This window comes from Perissodus microlepis, chromosome 23, assembly GCF_051167445.1.
Source record: "Perissodus microlepis isolate ML-2025 ecotype Zambia chromosome 23, ASM5116744v1, whole genome shotgun sequence".
NCBI classification, from domain to species: Eukaryota; Metazoa; Chordata; class Actinopteri; order Cichliformes; family Cichlidae; genus Perissodus; species Perissodus microlepis.
In genome coordinates this window covers 33,705,029-33,729,524 of record NC_140482.1, presented here as the reverse complement: position 1 = coordinate 33,729,524, position 24,496 = coordinate 33,705,029, and the positions used below count along the sequence as shown (strand labels likewise).

The window sequence follows — 24,496 nt, the reverse complement described above, 5'->3', positions numbered from 1 at the left end:
CTCTCCTAAAGATTGAAATTTTGTATAAATGTTTCAAGAACTGAACTGTAACTGAGCGAAATAAGTTGCAGACTTTTAAATTTTACCAATTTTCCTGTCTGTCCAGGATGATTTAGTAATCAAATAAGCTGTGACTCAGATGTTGGTGTTTAATAAAAGCAAAGACACACCTTAATTCCTTCACTGCAGTAATCATAAGAGACTGTCTGACTGGACTGATCGTCCGTCATCGACGGGATTAAAGCTGTCGTGAGCGCAATTTGTCTTTCCTCTGATATTTTGTGTTCTGTCGTGTCTTTCAGAGCCAACCGCTGAAGTCGCTGCGCAAGCTCCTGCACCTTTCCTCCTCATCCTCCAACCAGACCGCATCTTCTGACATGCGCTACCAGCCGCTGCCTAACTCAGCCTCTGCTCAAGGCGGTTTCACCGAGAGCCGGGGTCACTCAGGGGTCAGCACGCCCCAGCTCAAGGCCCGACAGTCAGCGTACCCGCTGCCCGGACAGCTGGATTCCGGCTGGCACACGTCCGCCCTGGGCCGCCCCGAGGGCAACCCCTACCCGGAGCAAATGAGCATCAAAGGAGGCCAGAACGGGCACGGCTTCGGACGCCCATCCAGATCTCGTATGCCAAATCTCAACGACCTGAAAGAGACAGCTCTGTGATCTCCGGCGCACCACTGCTCTCACGCGTGTGTCAGACTCCTCTGTTACCACCTCCCTCCTGTAACACCTGCTCCACACACACACAAACACACACACCAAACCATCAGTTCAAACACTGCTTGCAAACAGGCCAAAAGCCTTTTTACGTCCAGATTTTTTTAAAGCTTCCATGTTTGATAGACTTTATATTAATACCTATGTAATTCTGATTATAATTTGTATTATAAAGTAAATATATTACAAATTCAGTGTATATATATATAAATGGATAGATAAAGTGTAGATTTTAAGTGTAAGTATTTTTGTTTCTATTAAATATAGAAATATAGTACATTTTACTGCGTAGTATTATTTAAGACTAATCTAAGGCATTCGAAGCAAATGCAGTTTTATCAGTTGTTACAATAGAGATTGGTAATGTCAGTATCTCGTGTTCATCTCGTCCAGGATTGTAATTCTGTGTCCAAGCTGTCTTGCCTATGGATGTGCTCTGTCAGACTGGTTACAGACGCTCAAATGTGCAACTGCGAGCCAGTGCAGCCGTGTTGAAATCTAGCTATAACCTGTGCAGTTTCTCTGAGCTGAAATTGACAATCTAAAAGCTTACGTTTTATTGCTCTTTTCCTTCTTTCTTTTTTCTGAAAAGATTTTAGGTTTTACGTCTTAAGTGCAGCCATTTTAGAAACTACGGTGCCATCAACTAACAGAAAGCCTAACCTACATCGCCCTCTGTGGGAGATATCGAAGCACTGCATTTTCTGTTTTCTGACTGAGATTGTCAGGCACATTTAGACTTTTCCATGCACTCTATGCGTAAATGACCATTTGCATAATATAAACCAATGTTACACAAATAGAGCAAACCTCACAGTTTAAAAAAACGTGTATCTATACAAAGGAGATGCAGGAGCGTTAACGTGCCCTTACGGATGAATTATAACGTGTTCAAATGTTCTGCAATGCTTTGAGCAAACGTCAACAAACATCTGCAGCTGATAACGAAGGGAGTGGCTTTTCTCTGAAAACTACAGGATTCAATAAAGACTCTGTTGTTTGATTATTTTATTTTTTTAACTTCCAAGTGGTTCTGCTTGTTTGACCAGTTAAAAACATGTAGAAATGCACCCAAAAAAAAACCCCATTTAAAGTTTAACTGCTGTAAATGTAGATTTCTTTATTTTTTAGAAGGTAACAGCGGTTAGAGGAACACATAAGCCATTCTGGGTGTATGTGGTACAATGACTCCCAGCCTGTGAAAGCACCACTGTTTCTCCTCCACCTGTTAGCTATTTAACAACACACATTACAATATTTAAAAGTGGATATTACAAGTTTTCTTTGTTTCATCTTTCATCAGCATCTCTTTTAGTAACCCTTTTTGCCAGACTGACTGACTGACCAGATGTTTCTGCCATTCATGCATCCATTTACTTGATTTGTATACATTCAGTTTTTCTACCAAGCACATTTTCCTTAAATATCAATTATATGAGTAATTAAACCTTTGATTTTGTTAATTTCAGCTGCATTTACTCCAAATTATTACTTCATGTTTATTGAGGGTAAATAATAATTTTGTTTTGAGTTTACACTTAGCTGTTTCAACTATTTATCCATTATTTTAATTACTTCCACCTAACCATCCATTTAAAAGCTCCAGCTTTTTCAGCTAGTTTAATGTTTTCCAGCTGCTATTTTCCCATTTATTAAATACTTTAAGCTACTTTGTTCATTGGTCCAAGAACTATTTTTCACATTTATCTATTTCTCTGTTTTCAACCATTATTCCAGTATTAGCCGTTCCAGCTGTTAGTTGAACGTCATCAGCCGTTATATTTTTTATTTTTTTGTTTCTTTTCTTCTTCTCTTTCTTTTTTAATTGAAGCTAAAATATGCTTATCCCAGCCAATTATCGATGTACTCTGGCCTTTTCTTTCTTTAGCCATTTCTCCATCGCCCCCCTGTTTTCTGACTGAGGTCGGCTTTCCTTTAACATTAACCGTTCGCCCATTTCTTTCCACAGCTGTAGTATTTCTTTCAGCTGCAGCATCCTCGCCCTGGTTGGGAATCACTGTACTGCTGTATTTTTAACTGTTTGCACACACTGAACCACTTGGGATATGCTTTGGAGAAATCTTAAAATGGAAAGGCAGCAGGGGGCAGAATCTGTACTGTAACGTTGTTTTTCTGTTGGAAATAAAGTGCCATGAGAGTAGCTTGGCAGAAATCAATCCTAACCTTTTTAATGTTGCACTTTGAAGAGACTACGTGGCTCAGCAATATTGCTCTGTAAATTCTTCCTCACTTTCATGTTCGTGTGCGCAGTGTGTGAATATTGAAAGACGAGGGAGGGGGGGCCCCCGCCGGAGGAGCCGGCGGGGTCATGTCCTGCCCAGACATGACCGTGTCGTATTGTGTGTGGTGCATCTGTAAGGACTGTGCACACTCTGTACTTGACACAATACGTTTCTCTCTTTGGATTATTGTTTCGCTGAAGGAGCACCGTGTATTATATTAATACTGATGTGTGACTACTTGTTTGGTAATATTTATAACAGAGGATGTTTATCAACTGTTTAAATGAAATCAAGTATTAAGTTTGTGCTTTTATTACAGACACAAATTAGTAGCATAGTCAGTGTTTATCTGCTTTTTTTTTTCCAACAGAGCATTTACATGACAGCATAAACTCACAGATGAATGCTTAACAATTTTAGATTATTCATGTTTACATATGTAACAGTAAATCTCAAATAAAACAAGCCCGTTTGATTTGACTCTGAACATGTAGAAGCTTTTTTATTTCCTGACGCAGTTAATAACTGCTTTATTGAAGGTGACAAATTTCAATTTGAGCTGGAACAGTTTGGTGTTTACGTAACAGCACAATGCGCTTTTGGAAACTTTAATACAGACAATTAATCCATCAGAGGACACCAGAGATGTCCACCTGCCCAGAGAACTGTGAGCCTCACCAAATGGGGACAGACTAGACTTGTATCAAAGGATCTTACAGTGTTAGACAAATATTCCCCTTTTGGCAAGTGACAGGGTTGGCAGGGGAATGATGGTCAGTGAGGTAAGAAACACTTCAGGTGCATTTGTTCATGCACATCAGCAGCTCCATCCTCATGGCAATGCGGGTGTGCCAGCCCAGCGGCAGCAGGCGTATATAACGAGCCACAATAGGCGGGCGCAGCAGGTTTTGTACCGTGGAAGAGCGATCAGAGTTTCCGTAGAAGACCTAAACAAAAAGAAAGTACACAGCATTTAAACATGCAGAGTGCTCATTTTGTATCATTTACACACACAATAATCAGAAAAGGCTCATGAAGAGGACCTTCTATGATTACTTCCACCTCCATAGTTTTATTCTTTGAATAGCTTTGCATGATTTCACAGTTCAAAGTACTGTAATCCTTATTTATATTAACGGTGCAAACACTCAGTTCATCTACTATATGAATCAAGCAATTTTAGCTCCCTTTGACTCAACTCTACTCTGATTAGCTGCTCATCATTAACCAGAAGCTTTGATTTGCACAGCTGTGTGCATGATGTGACCATATTAGTATCCTATATTTTTGACAGCTTAGAAAGCCAAGCCAAATAAACTCGGCAGCAGCTATGTGTGAACTACTAAATCATTCACGAGGACTTAAAGCAGCACCATATATATAGCAGAAAAGCATAATAGGTCCACATAAAATTACAATATAACAGCCTCTTAGTTGGATATATTTAAACACTTTAGTGTGTACTGATTGGTGTAGGCCAGAGATTTCAAACTCATTTTATATTGTGAGCTTTATGCGGCTCACTTCGATCATAAATCAAATCAAATCAAAATTTATTTATATAGCACATTTAAAAACAACAGTTTTGATCAAAGTGCTTCACAAATTAGGAAATAAGAATAAGACAAACACAACGCAAGACGAGACAAACATAGAAACCAACCAAATGATAATCAAACTATCTTACATCAAAGCCGGAGTAAAAAGATGGGTCTTTAAACGAGATTTAAAAGACTGAACGGTCTCAGAAGAGCGAATGGCAAAAGGGAGGTTGTTCCACAGTCTAGGAGCTGCAATAGCAAAGGCACGATCGCCTCTGGTTTTCAACCTAGACTTAGGTTGCATTAAGAGCATCTGGTTAGAAGATCTTAGTGCTTTTATAGGATTATACAAATGAAGAAGTTCTGTTAAATAGCTAGGGGCAGTGTTATTTAAGATTTTATAAGTGAGGTGGACCGATGAAATGCCCTTCTCTGTCAATGTAAAGATGTTTAACTGCACATATAAACCCTGAGATTATTGCAATTTAATAATAATGATGGATTGCATTTATATAGCGCTTTTCAAGGCACCCAAAGCGCTTTACAATTCCACTATTCATGGAAGAGGCTGCCATATCGCGCCATCGGCCCCTCTGGCCAACACCAGTAGAGTAAAGTGTCTTGCCCAAGGACACAATGACCAGGATAGAGAGCCTGGGGATCGAACCGGCAACCTTCCGGTTACAGATGAGCTTCCCAACCCCCTGAGCCACGGTAGTCCCGATAACAGATCTCAGTTTTTCCAAATTACAAAGAAATAATGCTGAAGTAAATGAAAGTGGAAATTTTGGGGGTAATTTAAATGGTAAAAAAGCCCACAGGACTCAGTTATTATGACACTTTCATATGTGACTCCTGTTTAGTGTACCTACCCTGTTATTTCCAGTCTGGTCTTTGTAGTAGATCCAGTTAAGAGTTTCTAAAGTGCGGTACTGGATGCTGTATTTAGTGATCCACTCATCAGCGTCGCAGCGGCCCTGGGTGAGGACACCAGACACCACGCTCACCTCCTTCAGGTCGATCTGGATCCACTGGTACTGATCGTTGAATTTGGACAGCCATGCGCACCTAACAAAGATTCACATTCCCAGTTATTTGTTTATCTGGGGTGCGCTGTGTGACACGAACTGGAGACTGGGTGGCCTTGACTCACCCAAAGCCCTGGTTGTTAAGGCGAGCCTTGTTCGGGATCCAGGAGGAGTACCAGCCGGTGTACTGGTCCTGACTGGAGCAGCTGATTTGGTCTGAGGTCACAGATCCAGATTCAAATCCCAGCGGTCTGTGGTACGGACATTCTGTGAAAGGAAACATTTCCAGGTTACTGTGGCATTAAATTGTATGAATTCCTGAAAATAAACACTTAGTAAACTTTCTAAACACTTCCAATGAGCTGGGATGCAGAGATTAGTTCATTTTTGTGTTAAAAATGACTTAATGCCATTTGATGTTTTGAAGCAGAGCACAGGGTAGATTTAACTGAGCACAAACATTACACGTTCACATGGTAGCAACTTGTCAAGTAAAGTGTTGACTGCACTACACTATGTTCTGTTCTGTATGGGGTGGTCATGATGCTATACTATCTGCCTTTTGCTTAGGCGAGCAGTGAGCAACAGGTACCAACAACCTTACTGACATTGTGCAAGCACAACAAAATTACTGATGTGCTAAGCTCATCAAATAACAAAAAAATATAAAAAGTATAAAATGTTAGAAATATGAAATATCAAAATATTGGATTAACATTGTCAAAAAACAACAACTGCATATTTGCAGAAAACCAAATCAGCACAAAAATCTCACACCAGCTGTCAGCGCTGTTGTGGAGAGGTGATGAAATGGACTTGTTTAGCAGCCACGGGACCAGGACACCTTGCAGTCATTGAGTCGACCGTGAGCTCTTCTGTATATCAAAGTATTCTAGGGGCAGATGTGAGGCCACGTGCCCCGCAGTTAAAACTTGTGCAAGACTGGGTCATGAGGCAGGGCAATGATTAAAGCCCAGCAGCATCTCTATCAAGGAATCAAGGTGCTGCAAAGGCCGAGTCAAAGTCCAGACCTCAGCCTCACTTTAATGCTTTACATCTTAACCTCAATGAAATCAAGGAATGCTGTGAAGAAGCGTGCGACAAAATCCCTCCACAGTGATATGACAGAATGATAAAGTCATATGGAAAACAATTATTTCAAGTCATTGTTGCATAATGCTTCTGCAGTTTCACAATAAATAATGACACGGTGGAATATGTCATGTGTCGTCATTCATCTGATGTATTATTTACCCAATGTTTAAGACCAGGTAAGGACCAGATGATTTTCCCAGTTGGTAAAACCAAAGAAGTGAAACAGGGTTTACTTTCTTTTTTCCATGATGATAAATTGACTTCAGGTAATAAAAAATATATCAGTTACTTCAGATGAAAATTACTCCCTCTCACTGGATTGGTTTGAAGCTGCCAGAAAAGCGGATGATAGAAGTGATAGAAGAGCTGCCTGAAATGAAATGTTTATTCCATTTTAAAGACATTAAGTATCCTCTTCCAGCTTTTCCTCGTGTAATAGTCCAACTTTGCTAATCAGAACTCTTGCATGATGAGGTAGAAGAAGATGATCGGGGCATTTTCTGATGTGTGCTTCCTTTGCTGGTATCATAGGTGAAGGTCATGGCCTATTTGGGCTCCCTAATCTGTTCGTCACATTCCAGCACAGGTAATGAGATTATCTGAAAAGCATTTGCCTGTGCAAGCTTCTTCCTCACAGCTGTTCATTTCTTAACCTTCAGTGCAAGCCTCTTTCATCTTACAGGCTGAAAAACTGCAAGATCAGAGAGGTGATTGTGCACTGCTGCAGCGTGAAAGCACATGAGGACACAGCCAGCCTCCATCAGCTGTTTGATCCATCACAGATGTTAAATAAAGATCCACAGGACACAACTCTGCCCACCATTAATCTTCACATGCGTGACTTTCTCCTGCAAGTTAGTGTCCTTCGTATAAAGGGGAACCCATTAATCACTTTTTAAAACCTAAAAAAGGGCATCCAGCATGAGTATAAGTGAAACAGACAGAGGACTACACAGGTGGAGTCCTCACCTGGCATGCAGTTCAGCAGGTGACTTTGAGATGGTGGCGGCGTTGGCAGCGAGGTCGGGGCAACAGGTGGGGTGACAGCAGGGATGCGTGCAGATTCGCAGTCACAAGTGCAGGCTTTCGCTTTTGTGCTCCAGGTTTCGATCACCTGCTGGTCCTCCTCCTGCAGGTCCGGCTCCTGGATGACCTCCTCCTCCTCCTGGAGATCACACAGGGTGGAATGAATCCAGAGTTTGCTCTCAGAGTTTAAGACTTTTAAACCACATTTTAGACCTTTTTGAGACTCTTTCTTACCTCCTCTGAGTGAACAGTGACAAGGGCTATACACCCCATCGACAGAAGCATGAAACGTAAGAGCAGATGATAGAATAAAATGTGTAAGAAAAAAGAAAATGACCTAAAAGAAGCACCATGTCAAATAATCTTATGAATTATTGGATTGCATCTGAGGATTGCATGAAGGAAACATCAAGGAAAAGCTTTTTACCCTCTTTATAATTTCACTTGCAGCAGCAGCAGCATTTTTGTGTAGTACTACTCACTGCTGTTTTAATAACTTGTGGGACCATTAGCATTATCATAAAGGCACAATAACTGTTGCGATTATTTTAAGGCAGGATCAGCTGCACAGTGACTTACCCTGAGAGAGAAGCAGGAGGAAAAGCACAGCAGCTCGACAAGCAGGCATCTCCATCTTTCCTCTTCAGCTGTGCTGAAATGAGATGTGTATGATACCCACTGCAAGTGGATGGGATTACTGTAATCCACAGGCCTGCAATGGCCTTACCTAATGCTCCTTATTGGCCCTTAGACGCCTCCCTCAGGTGCTCTTGCACTGAATGTCATCACCTCATCGATAAAAAGTGGCCATCATTCGTGATGGCAGTGGTGTCTTTGAGGTTTTACACTCAGGTGAAAAAGCTAATTTTGTCACTAAGGTCATTTATGGTCCTATTATACACCACACATTTGTGTTTATCATAAATATACTTTCTCATTTATCTGTGCCGGATAAAGGCTGCTTTAGGTAAGCCACATCAAGACACAGACCAGTACCAGCGAATTAGTATTCAGTTTGGGTACAAACAAATGTGATCAAATAGGCCTGAAAGCAGCAGGTTTGTCTATGACAAAAAAATCACTTTAAATTCAAAGAAATCAGAAATAGTTACAAACATTTTAATATTCATTTAATATGTTTGACTTACACTGGGATGGATCACAGTTACCCACAATTGCCATCATCCATAAAACTCACAACCTACAAGTTTAATAATTTGTTTAAAAAGGCTACTGTAAATATAGGCGGAGATTTTAATTTTGTAAGTTTGAGAGTTACTTACAATTCAGAGTTATCCCAGCATGAAGAGATGGGATGTAATCTCACATCTGCTTGTTTTTGTCAGTTATCTGGCTGATAATTGTAATTTATAACATGACAAGTTGCCCCAAGGTGCCTGAAATCTTATAAAAGCTGGTTGTTTAAATGTGGGTCAAAAAGATGACCATGGCAGATGTTGCAAGTTGATTGTTCCAAAAGTCTTATTTCTAGAATATTGAAGCTTTGCAGTGACTTTAATCCGTTCAAATCCCCAATCAGTGCTGGCTGTCCAAGTAAAATAGACACACTAGAGTTCCAGTTAGGAAACCACAACAGTTTCCCCACCAAGTAAGCACAAAGTATTCTGTTTTGAGAACTTAATTTTCTATTCAGATGTTCATTTTGCCCTTTAAAAAATTTGCAATCCTGCACCTCTACCATTAAAATGTCTTGGAGAGCTTTGTTTATAACACCTTTAAGACCAGATCCTCAGGTGACACACACACCTGCTTTTAATTAAGATCCATTTCCATCCTTTCATCATCGTTTTCATGTCATTTACCGATTTTACAGTATGTTTTTGTAAGTGTTGGCCTAGATGTTTTTTAGGTGTTGCATATATCATATTCTTCTACAGCACATGAAAGTTAGCTATTGGCTAAACCTGATACACTGTATCCTTACTCTTATGAGAATACTTCTGTGTGTTTTAACTGACAAATAAAAAAAACAAAGCTAACAGTAAGTACCGAGGCTCAGTTCAGCACTGCAGCTTGAATTGCCCAAAATTTCAGTTTTAAGTGTGGAGAAAGTTCTCTCAGGTGTGTCATCACCTGACAGGTTGTGGACTGAATGGCCACTCTGCAGCACACAAACCAAACTGAGTCAGATGGGAGACTTAATGTATGTCGGAATGGAGCAAGACTGCTATTAAAATGTTTGAAGAGTTTAGTGAATGATCTGATGTGTTTCAGCAGGCAAAAACTTAACTCCGTAAAAATTCCACAGAAAGGGTCGTCATTAACAAAAGTAGAAAATAAATAGGGTAGGGAAAATTTAAAAAGCCAAAAATACATGTTTTGCAACATACTGTGGTGCTTTGTCTTTTTGTCTTTGAATAGTTTTTGGCCAGCAGAAACTATTACAATGACAAGGAAGGGTAAACTTAGACATAAGAAGAATATAATGTATATATAGAGATTATATTAAATAATAAAATACATTTTTAATTTTGTAATAGATTCAGTGTAATCAATTTAAATATTTAATTATTTTTTAGATTTAGTAATTTAATTTTTATTTTTTCAGTTTTGGTTCTCCATGTGTTTTCAGTCTCACTTCAGGTTGTTCCGTCTCTGTTTAATCATTCAGCGGATGTTTAAGGTAATGAAGTTTGAATGGGCGGGACGGAGTGGTTTGATTGCTGTCCGTAGCAGCCAATCATTTGTATGTTGTCTAATTAGCGCGTTGAGAAAGGCGGGGACTACAAAAACGTGTCAGCCAATAAAAATCATCATGTTCGCCCTAGTGGCCAATCAAAAGGTTGTTATAGACTGGCCGTGTTTCGGGGTGGTGTTGGGTGGCTCATTTCTTCCGAGGGGGGGATACACAGTGTTATTATTCAAGGTAAGTAGTTTTGAATGTGTGAAATTTTGTTTTTCCATTAAAATGTACAAACACGCTCGGTCACCTGTAGGTTTTTTAACAGGCTCTATGATAACAGGACGTGCTAAAGGTAGCAGTCGCTGAATAACGGTGTTAACGGTACTTCCTTTCGTCTGTGTTCATAGCGGCTGAAACGGGATGATTTCAGTCATGTTTCTGGTTTGGCTACATGGATTTAAAAGGCTTTAAAATAACTGTGGCGTTGCTTGTGTTTGAATGCATTTAGTGAATTTAAAACATGCCCTGTGCGCTGTTTTCCGTCAACTGTTTACCCTGTATTTAAAACTGAAGTGAAAATAGTGTTGGTATGATGGAGGGCTGTCGAGGTCGATCGATATAGGGTTTTTTTTGTACCGATACCAAGACTCATTCTTAGTAATCCAGGGGATTGGTATCAAAATTTACAGTCAGATAAAATGCTGGTGCTTTAGCAATATTCAGACCACATTTTATGACAGGAAAGCTGTTATTCAAAGCTTTGCTGCTTTTTTTCTAATTACTTATACATTATAATGTATACATGCAACGATAATTGGAGTTGATGCGTTATTGTTCTGTTATGTACTCTTAATTTACTCACTTGTTTTTGGCATGCTACTTTGTCAACTTTTTAGTGTTGTGCATTTTCCCATCCTTATTTTTCATGTGTTTTTAAGGGAATTTGAATAAATTTAAATGTATTACCAATACCAAGAGAAATCCTTGCAGTAGACTGGCAACCTGTGCCCAACCTTTCAGCAATTGGCAGCTGGGTTAGGCTCCAGCCCCTCCCTGAAATCCTGATTTAAATAAGCGAAAGAAAGTGGATGGATGGATGGATGGAATACCAATAGAACTGACAATAGATACTCCTCTTTTTTCTGATAGAGAACTGGGTTTCTCTGTTACCACCACACTTACTTCTTTGATCAATTTTAATGTCCTTCTATTGCAGTTTTAGCTGTTTAGGGTAGTCTGAAGCTCCCTGTTAACTTAGGTGAAGGGATGCACACAACTACTCGACTAGATATTTAAACATTAAGCAAATTATTATTATTATTATTATTATTATTATTATTATTAATGTACAACAATGTTTTGTGTTGGTTTTAAAGCACTGTTTACACAGGACTTGCAGCAATGTCATGACCATAGACGATAGAAAGTCAGTAATATTTGGAGAAGAAAAGCAACAACAACAAAAAAACATTGGTGACGTGATGTAGGTAGGGTCCTAAGATAAACCTTCCTTATTTCAAGATGAACAATCAAAGCTACTGAAAACAAGATTGCAGGATACAATGCATTGGCAAATGACAGGGTAGTAAATACATTATTAGGTTACCAGAGGCAACCAGATTCTGAAGTGTCTATTACAAAACTAACCATCAGCTTCAAAACAATGTGCGAAAAATGAATCACTATGTCTATATTACAAAATTTTAAAATTGAGTGTTTTCACAAAAAATACTCTAAACTTTAATATTGTTAATAAAAAAAATAAGAGTTTATTATTTGTTACTATAAATTAGTTTTCATTGTCCAAGTGCAGTATTTTCATCCCGCCCACAAGATGGGTCAACACGTTTATGGGCTCAAAATGTGGTCATAAATATTTTGTACTTGTAAATCAGGATTTGTATGTGTAAAAAAAATTTGTGTGTGTGTAAAAAAGATTTGTGTGTGGACTTAGCCAAAAAAAACCCTGCAAGTTACAAGTACGAATTTTGACCCTAGTTTTCTTCCTTTCATCTGATTGGTCAATGTCATGTCAATCACAAATGTAACAATCCAATCAGAGAACAGATGGGTTTGGCTGTCGGAGGGGCGCTTTTTTTGAACTGCAGGTCTTTGAAGGGAATAAATGCCCTTTTACATGCCTTTTCCTTCATCACCATGAAGGAAAACAGTCTGTGGTCGTCCGAGTTTGGTGATTTTTGTGTCACAGGTCTGCATGTTTAATACAGGGACTTCCAAAGCCTTTTCAACAGCGCTGCGGACCGTGGGGTGGGGGCGGGCAGTGTTTTGGAAATGACAGTCTTCATTACAAAGCTTTCTTCGTTATGAATTAGCATAGATGTTTTTATTGAACATTTGAAGAACTAGCAAAAAAAAAACCAGAAACTCATGTAGAGGACATAAAGTCAGAGATAGAAAAGACAAGGAGCAGGTGCATCTAGTACAGGTAGAGCTGCTGCAAAAACCCACAGAGCCCAGCAGCCAGCGCAACAAATTCTGGATCCTTTGCTTTTAGTTAGCAGTTAGCATTAGCAGCACATCCTGCATCCGATGTGAAAGGACTTTTATGCTGCGCACTGTGACTCACAGCAATGGTCCCAGGTCAGCCCTGACTTTGTGTTAAACTAATCCTAAAGTAATAATGGTATTTCTAACCACTGATATAGCACAACTTTATCCTTTCAACAGCTACTGAAAGTTAGGGGACCTAGTTAAAAATAGTTGATATATGTTGCAACTGTCTAGGTTTTGTATGTCAGACAGGAAAAAAAATATTGGCTTATGTATGAGAGTTTTAAATAATCAAATATCGGTATCTGTATAGTTATAATCTATAGCAGGCTTTTTATCTTTTACACATGGCAGCAGATCATCCAAAAAGAGCAACTCACTGTCTAATTTGCACTGCTTGTCCTTTATTATTCATTTTCCAAAATTTGATTGACCTGATTAAATTATTTTTAGGCATCATTTTATTCAATTTAACTTGTCAGCATGTTACATCACATAAAAAGTGCTGTGAATTTCTTTTTTGAATGCCTTTTTTGTGTCTCTTTGTGCAGATGTCTTTAACCACCCACTCCTTCCTCTCATGTCTTTATTCACAGCCCCTCTGTTTTTGTGTCATCTCTTCATTTCAGATGCAGTTCATGCTTCTTTTCAGTCGGCAAGGCAAGCTTAGGCTCCAAAAATGGTACGTGCCTTTGTCTGATAAAGAGAAAAAGAAGATCACCAGAGAGTTGGTGCAGACAGTCCTGGCACGGAAGCCTAAAATGTGCAGCTTTCTGGAGTGGAGAGACCTTAAAATTGTGTACAAGAGGTGGGTAGGAACTGGACTTGTTTCTGAACAAAATGTGTTCTGGTTGAACGCCCTCAGAATAGAATATTTTCACACGTCCCTGGGCAATTCATAGGCCCGTCATTCATAGACATGGCTCTGCTGGGGAATCAGGAGAGTGTTACCAAAGAGATGAAGGCATCATCATGACAGCACTCAGACTACAACAAGAAAGAGCATTAATTTAGTCTCATTATATCCTGTTGCTGTGCCAACGGACAAGGAGGCAGACTGCTTGTGAACCGGAGTGAACCCACTGGGATGGACTAACAGAGCGCCAGAACTGCTGATCAGTCTGCAACCATTGTCCCACCACACAGATGTTCATGTCCTCAGTTAAATTCTCACTAAGTGTTAATAGTTCTTAGTATTTTTTATATATGTAAAAGATAGATGTAGCAAATGTGATATTACCCATTGGTTTAGGACATTTTGAAGGACCGCTGCTAGGATTTTGACCATCACTGTGTTGGGTTTTTGGAATCAGAAGTGACCACATGTGAACAACAGGGTGGAGTACTAAGTTATCAGTGTGTTATTAGGCCTTGTTAGCAAGCCATTTCTTTAAATGATACCGGTGGATTACCAATCGGTGCTAAGTAACAACTTAAGAAAAAAATCTAAAATTTCACTCAAATTTAAATTGACTGTATAAATGCATGGTGTTTGATGGCCTTGGTTTGGAGCCACAGGATCTTGGTACCTTGCAGTTATTGAGTCGACTATGAGCTCCTCTGTATCTCTTCTAGAGACAAATGTGAGGACGTCCGTGTGACAGCTAAAGCTTGTCTTAAATTGGATTGTGCAACAGGACAATAATCCCAAGCATAGCAGTAAATCTCATGGTTATAGCCACTGTGACATTGCCTGTTAGTTTGTAGAAACTGATTTGAAGCCTGATTTGAAGCCTTGAGTTTAGTATTTTGGTAACTCTATACCCTCAACACGATCGCCACAGCCTAAAGCACGTTCAGCTTCATCATCTATTTTACTCTAAATGGGACCATAATTTATAATATGAATATCAAGTTGGTTCGAAGAAGGTCTAAAACCAGTGACCAAAATCATAAACTTACCGGGAAAATGTTTGCTTAGTTTGTAGATAATGTGAACTGTTGGGTAATTTTCCCAAAGGGAGGGAGGGAGACAGGACAAAAGACACGCTGTGGAGGAGAGCCAGAGATTAATAACAGCTAATGATTAAATGCAGAGACTGAAAAGAAGTGAATGAACAAGAAGGACTCGGTGCATCATGGGAGGCCCCCAGAGGCCTAGGCCTATTGCAGCATAACTGAGGGATGGTCACCTGATCTACCTATAAGCTTTATCAAAAAGAAAAGTTTTAAGCCTAATACTTAAAAGTAGAGAGGATTTTTGTCCCCTGAATCCAGACTAGGAGCTAGTTCCACAGAAACCCTGGAAGCTCTGCCTCCCATTCTACTTTTAAATACCATATGAATGACAAGTTAGCCAGTAGTCCAAGTGCAAAGTGCTCTATTTGGTTGATATATTATTATGATGTCTTAAAGATAAGATGGGTTTGGTTATTCAAGACCTTGCATGTGATGAGAAAGAGAATACGTGATTCTGGATTTAACAGGGAGCCAATGAAATGAAGGCAAACAGAAATATGTCAGTGCTCTCACTACAGAATTCTGGATCAACCGAAGCCTTTTCGAGGATTATTTAGGACAGCCTGATAATAATGAATTAACAGTAGTCCAGTCTAGAAGTAATAAATACAAGAACTAGTTTTTCAGCATCACTCTGACACAGGATGTTTCTAATTTTAGCAATATTGTGCAATTGCAAGAAAGCGGTCCTACCTTTTTGTTTAGTATGCGCATTGAATGACATATCCTGGCCAAAAATGACTCAGACATCCCTCACAGTGTTATTAGAGTTCAAGATAATGCTATCCAGAGTAAGCATCTGGTAAGATAATATTTTTAAAGCTGAGTACAGTAACCTAATTTTTATCTGAATTTAGAAGCAGGAAATGAAATGCCGTAAATATCTTTAAGACATTCCTGCATTTTAACTAATTGCTGTGTGTGATATCTGGCTTCAGGGATAGATAAAGCTGTGTATCATCTGCATAGCAATGAGAATGTATGCTATACCTTCTAAGTATACTGCTGAAACGGAGCACATATAATGTAAATAGAATTGGTCTTCTTTTCTTTTATGCATGAGACAGATTTCTGGATTGTTTAGCTCTGGCTAAAAGTTTCTTTGCAGAAAGAAATTGTCTAATTTTGAGCAACAACATGGATCTGTATGTTGACACTAATGCATCAACATACAGCCTGTCAGTGTGTAGACGTGTAACTTGTAACACTGAAAATTTCTCTGTATAATTTCTCACAGCTTACAGTAATTTAGATGCTTGCAAGCATCAGTTTAAAACTGATCTTCATATTTTCTTTAAATGTGACAGAGAAACAGAGCAAATTAGAAGCAAATAATGAAGCTTAATATTAGTTTTTAACAAATGACTGATTCTTCCACATGCATTTTTGTTTTTTTGAGCTGAACCAGGACCAAAATCTCAGTGAGTTTAATAGAAAGCTGAGAGATGAAACTGTGCTTTATCAGCCTAAATTCTTAAAATGCATGCTGTTTCCCATCTGATATGTCAGAATTGATCCAGGATCAGAAACAAGGATGGATCCTTTGCCAGTGGCACTACTCATGGTGATATTTGGTGCCAAATTAAACTGTCTGTAGCTCTAAAACGTAGCTCAAAGCCAGCAGTGGGGAAAAAACCTTTCTGACATAATTATGCAAACACATTTTGGGCTAATCTACTTGTAAATCTGATTCTTACCAAAAACCTTTGAGAAGCACGTCTTGCCACTTAGTAGTCCAGTTTGTTAACACTTGAGTTATTTTGAAGCCTGTATTTACAATTTTCACATTCGTTGTTTAACTGGACATAAACACTGCACGTATAGAATCACCAGTCAAATTTAAAAAAAGGCTTTTGGTTTATAAAAGTGCTTCAAGTTACATTTGTATTATGCATGTGAGAAGTTATTTGACTTTTCTGCTTCATTATGGCTCAATCCAACATGAACAGCTTCTCTGCACGTGCTATCAGGGTGCTGAACAATTCTAGATCATGATATTCCGTCTATGCTCATACCTGAAGGTATAAAATAGATTCTGGGTAGAAGCTAGAATCTTACTAGTTTCAGTTCATGCAGAATAAAACATTAAGTCTATTTTGACATTTTTGGTCTATCTGAGAATCAAGAAGAAGTACTATTTGGGATATGCACATTGGCTAACCACGTCTAATTCAGAACTTTACAGTCACATCCACCACTCGCTCATTACATCTGGTTTCAGTACACCAAAATGAAGATGGTGAAACAGCTCAAGCCAAAGCTCGATAACTGGTCGTCAGTAACTCAGGGGTGACCTCACAGTGGCTGTTACCATATTTTATACTCTCTATGATACGTCCTCTTTACAGTAACAAGTAGGGAGGATTTAAGCTGCTTGCTGCACAGTTGAAACTGTCATAAACCTCTATAGAGGGCATGTGTCAGTGCACCGTGATTGGATAATATGTTTCCAGGCTCAGATGTTGATTGGCTCTTTGAATGTTGGGCTGCTGCCATCTTTACAGTTTCACAGTTCTCCCATAAATTTCTTTAAGGCTTCTCCTTATATGTCAACTGTGATTGGATGCTTTGCCAGCAGAACTCATGCTGATATTTTTCCCAAAGTAGACTAAATTGAAATTCAAAGTGTACCTCCAAGTAAGGCTCTAAACTGTCTGCCACATGAGAAATGTTAATATAACCCTTACTTGAGTGTTAAGCAACATTCTATAAAGATGTCTTATTGAAGACTAATCCACTTATAAAACAGGGGGACCTGTGCCATCAGGCTGCCAATGCAACATAAAGATGTTGTTTACTTTGGGAGCCTTCTCTACACAGAGTGTGCATTATCTTTTAAAGCGTTGACTTGTTTCTGGAGTGAGTCAGCTCCAGTAAAAATGCTGTCTCACTGCTCTTTTGTAATGACTGAATCGAGCTCTTTGTGCTTCCTGCTTGGCTACACCTTGCATTAATTTTCACAAACTGTAGACAAAGATAGACAACAGCTCGAAACAATCAAGAATTCACCACCAGAAAACAGCCTGGCTAATAAGCAGCTTTGCTGTTCTCTGTGACCTCTGCGAGTATTGTACACTTGTCTTTTTAAAGAATCTGCAGCCCTGTCCATTGTGTCCTGCTGCTCCTCTGGTTTCAGAGGATCAACTGACCAGCTCCTTTATTAGCCAATCATCACATGCCTAGTGCCTTAGGGATTATCAGGGATAAAGAACTATGGCAGAATGGGTCTTAACTGTTTCAGCCTTCTGCATCCGGCTTCTGGCTTTTAAATGAATACCCTGTGCACAGTAAACAGCAGGCCTTAATAATAACAAAGAAATGCCCTCTCAGCACCATTTCAGTGAGATGGGAGACAGTACATCACTGTGAGAGCCTGTCGCAGCTTTACAAATGCCTGAAGTCAGCTCCTTGGCTTTGGCTATTTGATGATGTAGTTTTCACAACGAAAGATTGTTATTTAAAGGGATAGTTCACCTCAAAATCTAATTCATGTTATTTTTTCTCTGGGCTGTAGTGATGGTTATCTTTTTTGGGTGTACGGCATGCAGTTTTGGAGACATCAGCTATGGAGATATTTGCCCTCTCTTGATTACATCGAAGACCCTGCGACATTTAAAGGACACAGCAGCCTCCTTCATGCACTCTGGCAGGAAATATAGACTCTATAAATCACACAGCAAATGCAATGCATGTTGTACTACCCTGTATATTGTTTCGACTATGTAGTTTTTCCTATTTTAGCCTTTAAGATTGAGTATTTCACATGATTGCACATGTATACCTAGAATAAAAATAACAGCCTCCACTGTGCTGATGGGGATGACTTTTTCTACTTGACAGTTGTAATTAAAACAACAGTTTTCATATGAAACTTTCTCAGAATTATTTTTCTGAGAAAGCAGGGAACGAACTTTTTCAGTTGAAGTGAATTTGCTTCTCGCTGTGTTGCAGATATGCCAGCCTGTATTTCTGCTGTGCCATTGAGGACCAGGACAACGAGCTCATCACGCTGGAGATCATCCACAGATATGTGGAGCTGTTGGATAAATATTTTGGCAGTGTGCGTTTGTGATGTCTGACTTCCTAATATTATTCTTAGTTATAATTCCCACGTGCTGAGCTGTTCATTAATGTTTAAAGTTATTGCATGTTGTTCACCAGGTTTGTGAACTGGACATTATTTTTAACTTTGAGAAGGCCTACTTCATCCTGGACGAATTCCTGCTGGGCGGAGAAGCTCAAGAGACGTCTAAAAAGAATGTGCTGAAGGCCATCGAGCAGGCTGACCTGCTACAAGAGGTAAGATATGTGATAAAACCACCATGGGAACAATAACAGTTTCAAATACTACATTTCTGGTAAAGATATTTTACACTAGTACAACACTATTTCCTATGTTTATATTATATTATATTGAGGATTTCTGGAAATCTGGAGACATCCCCAGTTATTGGTGGTGGCAGCTAGTAAGGTTTAATACTTTTTGGCTCAGTTTGCAAGTCATGCATTAAAGCCAGTCTTTAGACAAAAAACATTTTGTAGTAGTTATTTTTCTTTTAGTCGAGGGTGGATTTAATCCATGTATGGTAAACTGTTTCTTTTATTGTTTTATTGCATTTTATCACTTCTTCTCAAAAAAGTTCTTTTTAATTCGCTAATGAAATCAGTGTGAAAATATGCGGATGGAAAAGCATGTTGTGGCTTTTCTAAGAAAGAAACATGTAGCTTCTTCTTCTTTCTTAGAAAAGCCACAGTGCGTAGGCCTGCATGGGGCATGTGACCCACTGGTGGAAATGCTGAAAGTGGTGTAGAGAGGACAAGCAGCAATCTGGCAGCCAGAGACCATGGGAGTTTGATGAAATGTAGTGATTTGTAGACAGGTGAAATGGGTGAGTCAAAGTGATTGAAGTGACTGCCAGTGGAAGCAGTGACATATAAGCTAGTAAATACATTAGACGGTTATCAACCTATTTGGAACGTGGAACAGCTGCTTTGTTGAACAGCTGTCAGCTACAAAGCTGCTCCATGAGCGAATCGTTTTATAAGTGTGAACAGGTTTTATCACCAGGTTATTATCTCTCTGAAAATCTTTATGTCTATGGTGAAAATAAAACGTCTTTATAGTTCGAAGGGAGAGGCATGAATTGTCTCTATGAAATTGCACATATTTTTAAAAAGTCTTACCAAGACCCTGAGATTGTTGTTCAGATATACTCCAGTGAAAAAGACAGCTACAATCAGGTTTTGTAGCTGAGAATGTCAGACTTTCAATTTTGTAAATAATGACTTTTCCCATCTGACAACACAAAGTTACTGAGACCTACCACAAAGTCACTTTTTCTGTGGTTTTTTCTTCTTGTTCCATTTCTCACTGCAGTGTCATCAAGTGATCCTCTAATAAGATTCAGTCAGTGATTTCCTGTAAAAGCTCCATAATAGAATCCATTCTCAGCTTCTAATGCCAAGCAAACATTAAGAAATACTGGTTTTGCATTGGTAACTGCTGCAGCCTTAAATAGTAAAGCTGATATTTTGACTGCCTTATTTTCTTTCATAGGTATGCTGTCATAATGGTGGATGATTGTAGTTTCATCAGACCAATCAGAATGAAATAAAAAGATAGAAGAGAAGAACCAAAGGGCTTCACCAAGGAGCAGTATCAGACAAATAAGGATTATTTTGAAATACAGGTCATGCAAAGCTACTCTACTAGAGTCAGAAAAAAATATGGAGCTTGAAATCAGCACCATTGGTCCACATTAATTAAATTAATGTGAGGATTATAGTTTTTATTGTAATAGTTAAATTTCATATAATTGAAGTAGAAGTAAAAAATGTTTCTTAGAGTTTACCTCAAAGTGACAGCTGCTTTTACTTTACACTCTCCAGTCAGCCCAGGAAGTTGTTCAGCTCTTTTCATAATGCTCGACTTGAGTTATTTATAGTGTTTTTAAAGCATTCACAAGAACTAATACTCAGATAAGTCTCACTGTTTTAGAGTCACGCAAAGAAACGTGGACCTCGTTACCCTCAACTTCAACTAGAGTTTCTTTACCCTTTATTATTTTTACAGAAGGTTCAATGTTGAGTTCTTGTGTTTTTCTATGTTGCATCACTTCTCTTAAGTAGAGGGAAGGCTCGGCACTGCTGGTGCTATATGTTTATTCTCTTTTTACACATTTTCTCACATTGGAGTCCTGATGATCATTTCTGTCTTTGATTTTCAGTGCTGCATGAACACAGCCCTCAGATGATTCATGCAGCCATATTTTTGAAAATATTTTGTGTGTCTTGCCCTTAGTTTGCTTGATCTTAATCCTGATTTCTGCTGACACATTTCTCTCTTTGCTTGTTTATTCTTTACTGTTGTGATTTGCAGAATATAGACTTTCAGATGCGCCTGTTTGCAGGTAACACTTTGTTAAAAAATCCCTATTCTGTAGTGTTAGATCAGTAGCTTTAGATTCACCAACACAATGTTAAATCCAGCAGAAAAAAAAGATACCAGCAACACCAAAGTCTCAAGTGTCATCAGCACACTTTGAATTTTGAAGTTGCTGATATGTTTTCTGCCTCATACTGACCCTATATCAACTCCAATATCTCTGATGTCACTGTAAACCTAACCAGCAACATTTAATGTGACGAATAGTTACACAAAATTGCTTAAAAATAAAATAGCATTCAGTAGTTTTTAATGAAGAGCCTACATTTCTAAGTTACTTATAAAAATTTCTGCACAGGCCTGGTTCAAGGTTGGATGTGGGCAGTGCTCAGGTTGTAGTCTTCAAACAAACCCTCATTGTATTCACTGCTGAGACAAACAGGACACTTCTGTTCTAGATTAGCATTTCATATAGTGGGAGCGTAATTATAGCATCAAAACCACAGTATCGCAGCAAGGGTAATTTTGACCATAAACGCTGTCAGCAGGATACCAGTACACACTGATCACAGCTCCACAGCTGGCTTTTCACCCCACTCCTAATCCCAGGCACAATTAATGCTGTTTTGTCAAAGACGCTTACGTGGCTCATGTACGTCAGCGTCTGACATAAAAATGGCGATTTTACTAAACGGAATGAAATAGCGTTGATAGGTGTGGTTAGTTTTATGGGTGATTTACAAACGTTGCACTGTTTTCTAACCACAACAAAAACACGGTTCATTTCAATATGACACACCCAGTGTGCCAAGAGCTCTGACTTCAGCTTATATCAGCAAGTGTACGAGACATGCAAAGAGACACAAAAGCACTTGTGACCCAGACACAAGAGCATGACAACAGCGGTATCTGGTATGGCAAAGTCAGTGGATACTTTACTACAGGCTTAAAGTTCCATAAGTGAAATGCTGTTGCACATCCTTGGAATAATAACAAGAGGCACCTCCACTCACCCTGGACAACAAGAACTGCAGGGCGCAAAAAGAAAGTGTCCTAGAAGCCAGTGAGAAACCAGAAAGCATCAAAAATAGGCCATGTTTGTGCATAATATCATGACTTATGCATATTATATTCACATTTGTTTTATTTCTTGCAGTTTTAGTACAGTAAATCTATTTTAAAAGTTATGTTTTTCAAGATGGCACTTTGATTAATATTTTAAGCATTCAGTTTTTTCTCTTTTTAATAGAGCTATCTATAAAGACTACAGCTTCTGTTGAATTTATTTCAGCATATGACAACAATAGCATTTTCTGTATTAAATGGTAAAATAGCCAACACATTGACCATTGAGACAACTGTCAAATGTGTACATCTGTGTACATCTGTCCATGGTAGCTATAGTTTTTTAACGCAAATGCATTGATCAGAATAAAAACAAAAAGCACTTCCAAACTATCAAACCAATTCAGAACATCAAAATGAAAAATGGGCTGCTATTATGACTTCCTGTGCCTGACATCCAGGATCCTATCCTGAAACTGATCAAGCCTTGATTAGTTTTAAATTCCAAAGACGAGTTGCACTCATCAGTGCTGATTGTCTCAGTATGATTTGAATATGTTGGCAGTCTGTTTCCGTTAATAATAATACGGACAGCAGTTATTTGCAGTCCTTCACCAATCTGCCTGCGAGTGGTTGCAGTCAGTCTGAGTTGGACCATGATTGTTTAGAGCACCAGGTGACCTATGCATTTGGCTTAAGATTGAAAGTGATCGCCCAGAGGCTGAACGTGTTGCCTGCTCAGCCTCTAGGTCACTGCAACTAGTGGGAATTGATTTCCAAAGATGCAACAATGGAGGTATAATTTTTTTCTTTTTTTTTAACTAGTTGCGAGGTTGCCATCCTACTTTACTCTAGTGTGACAGAATGCTAACCAAGTTTAAGTAGCTAAAGCTAAATGAATAATTTATAGTGCTTTATTTAACCAAGTAGTTTTTAGTAAACATTAAAATAATCAGCATGTGAAGAAGAAAAGGACATCCTGAACAAAACGACGTGAAGCACAGTCTCCAAGGTGACAGACCTTCGGCTCATGCCATTACCACACCTGCAACCTTCTATTGTAGACTAAGTAGGTCTCTGAAGCAGGATCTCCTCAGCCAGTATTAGCATGCCAGGCGCATTGTGGTTTCATCTCCAGAGGACCCTTTGTGACTATGTCATGCCCTGGGATGAGAGCATCCTGGGGTTTCAGCTTCAGCAAAAAATACGATGTCACTTCAGTTATTTAATGTCGTCTGCCAAAAAGAAAAGTTTAAACACTCAGTTTAGGTTAGATATATTTAACCTGTAGTCTTCACATTAACAACACATGTTACAGCACATCTATGTTATGAAACTGGTTTTCTTAAAACGAGCCTGTAAAAACAGTTTTTAATGTGTGTGCTCCCACTGTTTATTGAATATATAAAGGTAAAAAGGTAACACCCACGGAGAGCTTCAGAAAAGAGCGGACTGTTCTCAGTTTTACCAATTTGTTCTGGCCAAGTCAGGAAACACTTCAATGTTTCGACCTAGTGGCTTTCATTGGAGCATGTCTGGTACAATGTAAGTCTAATCAGTCAGTTAGACAGCAGACTGATTGGTTTCCTGGATTTGTTTGTCGAACATTTAGTCTGTTAGTGCACCAAAAGGCCACCGCTAATGAGTTCTAGGAAAGGAAATCAGGCCACGGCTGACAGCCCATTAACATCTACATGGATAAAAGTGATGTGAACCATGGAGAACTTCTGAGGAACACTTACTTTTTGTAAAGCATAAATAAAAAGATTGTATAAATGCTCCTATTAACGATTAAAATTGTTTATTTATTTTACAGCTTAATTGAAGTGAATTGACTAAAAAAATGGTTCTATCCTTTATATTTGATAGAAATAGAAATGTCTGTGAAGACATTCAGGAAATACGACAGATAAAAAAAGTTTGAAATTTCACTCAAGTTACAACTGAATATAAATTGGACCTAAGTGAGTGATGTGAAGCTGGAAAGCATTTAGAAGTCTGAATGTGGTTGTTTGCCATTAGTTGTGAGGCTGCTGCCACCACCCAGCCAAACCCATTATCCCAGAGGACAAACCGTAAAGCTGTTCATTGATTTATCGACAGCAGGACCATCAGATGGAGAACGTACTGTACTGAAAGGCTTAGAGTAAGGCTTTTTCCTGTAAGTGTATAAAGTAGGTAGGTCTTTAAAATGATTTAGCTGATTTTCTCACTTAGGAGGAAGTGAGTTCAAAATCTGAAGGGGACAGAGCCAAATCTGAGTGGGAGAAAGGGAATGAGGTC

At 38.9% G+C, this 24,496-nt stretch overlaps 3 protein-coding genes across 12 annotated transcripts in view; 2 read left to right on the top strand and 1 right to left on the bottom strand.

Annotated features, from left to right (window-relative positions):
* The window catches only part of LOC146361887 (cyclin-dependent kinase-like 5), a 53,207-nt gene extending 49,768 nt beyond the window's left edge, over positions 1 to 3,439 (top strand). For all 4 annotated transcript variants that reach the window (XM_084920456.1, XM_084920457.1, XM_084920453.1 and 1 more), the window contains one exon: positions 303 to 3,439. In XM_084920456.1, coding sequence (XP_084776582.1) covers positions 303 to 662 — 360 coding nt within the window. In that variant the 3' untranslated portion in view covers positions 663 to 3,439. The remainder of the gene's footprint in view (positions 1 to 302) is intronic.
* LOC146361886 (retinoschisin-like) lies at positions 2,098 to 8,314 on the bottom strand. The gene is made up of 6 exons (XM_084920458.1): positions 8,229 to 8,314; positions 7,884 to 7,909; positions 7,593 to 7,788; positions 5,654 to 5,795; positions 5,373 to 5,568; positions 2,098 to 3,906 (listed from the first exon to the last, which is right to left on the bottom strand). The coding sequence occupies exons 1-6, from the start codon at positions 8,281 to 8,283 to the stop codon at positions 3,754 to 3,756; spliced, it is 768 nt and encodes a 255-aa protein (XP_084776584.1). The 5' UTR covers positions 8,284 to 8,314; the 3' UTR covers positions 2,098 to 3,753.
* A 2,138-nt stretch (positions 8,315 to 10,452) lies between these two features.
* LOC146361885 (AP-1 complex subunit sigma-2) overlaps positions 10,453 to 24,496 on the top strand; it is a 31,840-nt gene continuing 17,796 nt past the window's right edge. For 4 of the 7 annotated variants that reach the window (XR_014799405.1, XR_014799402.1, XM_084920845.1 and 1 more), the window contains exons 1-4: positions 10,453 to 10,536; positions 13,434 to 13,612; positions 18,715 to 18,823; positions 18,925 to 19,062. Coding sequence is in view for 3 of the 7 variants with exons in the window: in XM_084920845.1 (XP_084776971.1) it covers positions 13,434 to 13,612; positions 18,715 to 18,823; positions 18,925 to 19,062 (426 nt within the window). In the remaining 4 variants the exon portion in view is untranslated. Of the gene's footprint in view, positions 10,537 to 13,433; positions 13,613 to 18,714; positions 18,824 to 18,924; positions 19,063 to 21,142; positions 21,174 to 24,496 lie in introns of all 7 variants that reach the window. The other 3 variants (XR_014799404.1, XR_014799403.1, XM_084920844.1) reach the window with 1 other exon arrangement.

Excerpts from the sequence above, each read along its gene's own strand:
- LOC146361886 (XM_084920458.1), bottom strand. The coding sequence starts at position 8,283 with ATGGAGATGCCTGCTTGTCGAGCTGCTGTGCTTTTCCTCCTGCTTCTC. Across the intron at positions 7,789-7,883 it reads TCACTGTTCACTCAGAGGAG|GAGGAGGAGGAGGTCATCCA; the intron begins GTAAGAAAGAGT and ends TGTGATCTCCAG. Across the intron at positions 5,569-5,653 it reads CTTAACAACCAGGGCTTTGG|GTGCGCATGGCTGTCCAAAT; the intron begins GTGAGTCAAGGC and ends AATCTTTGTTAG.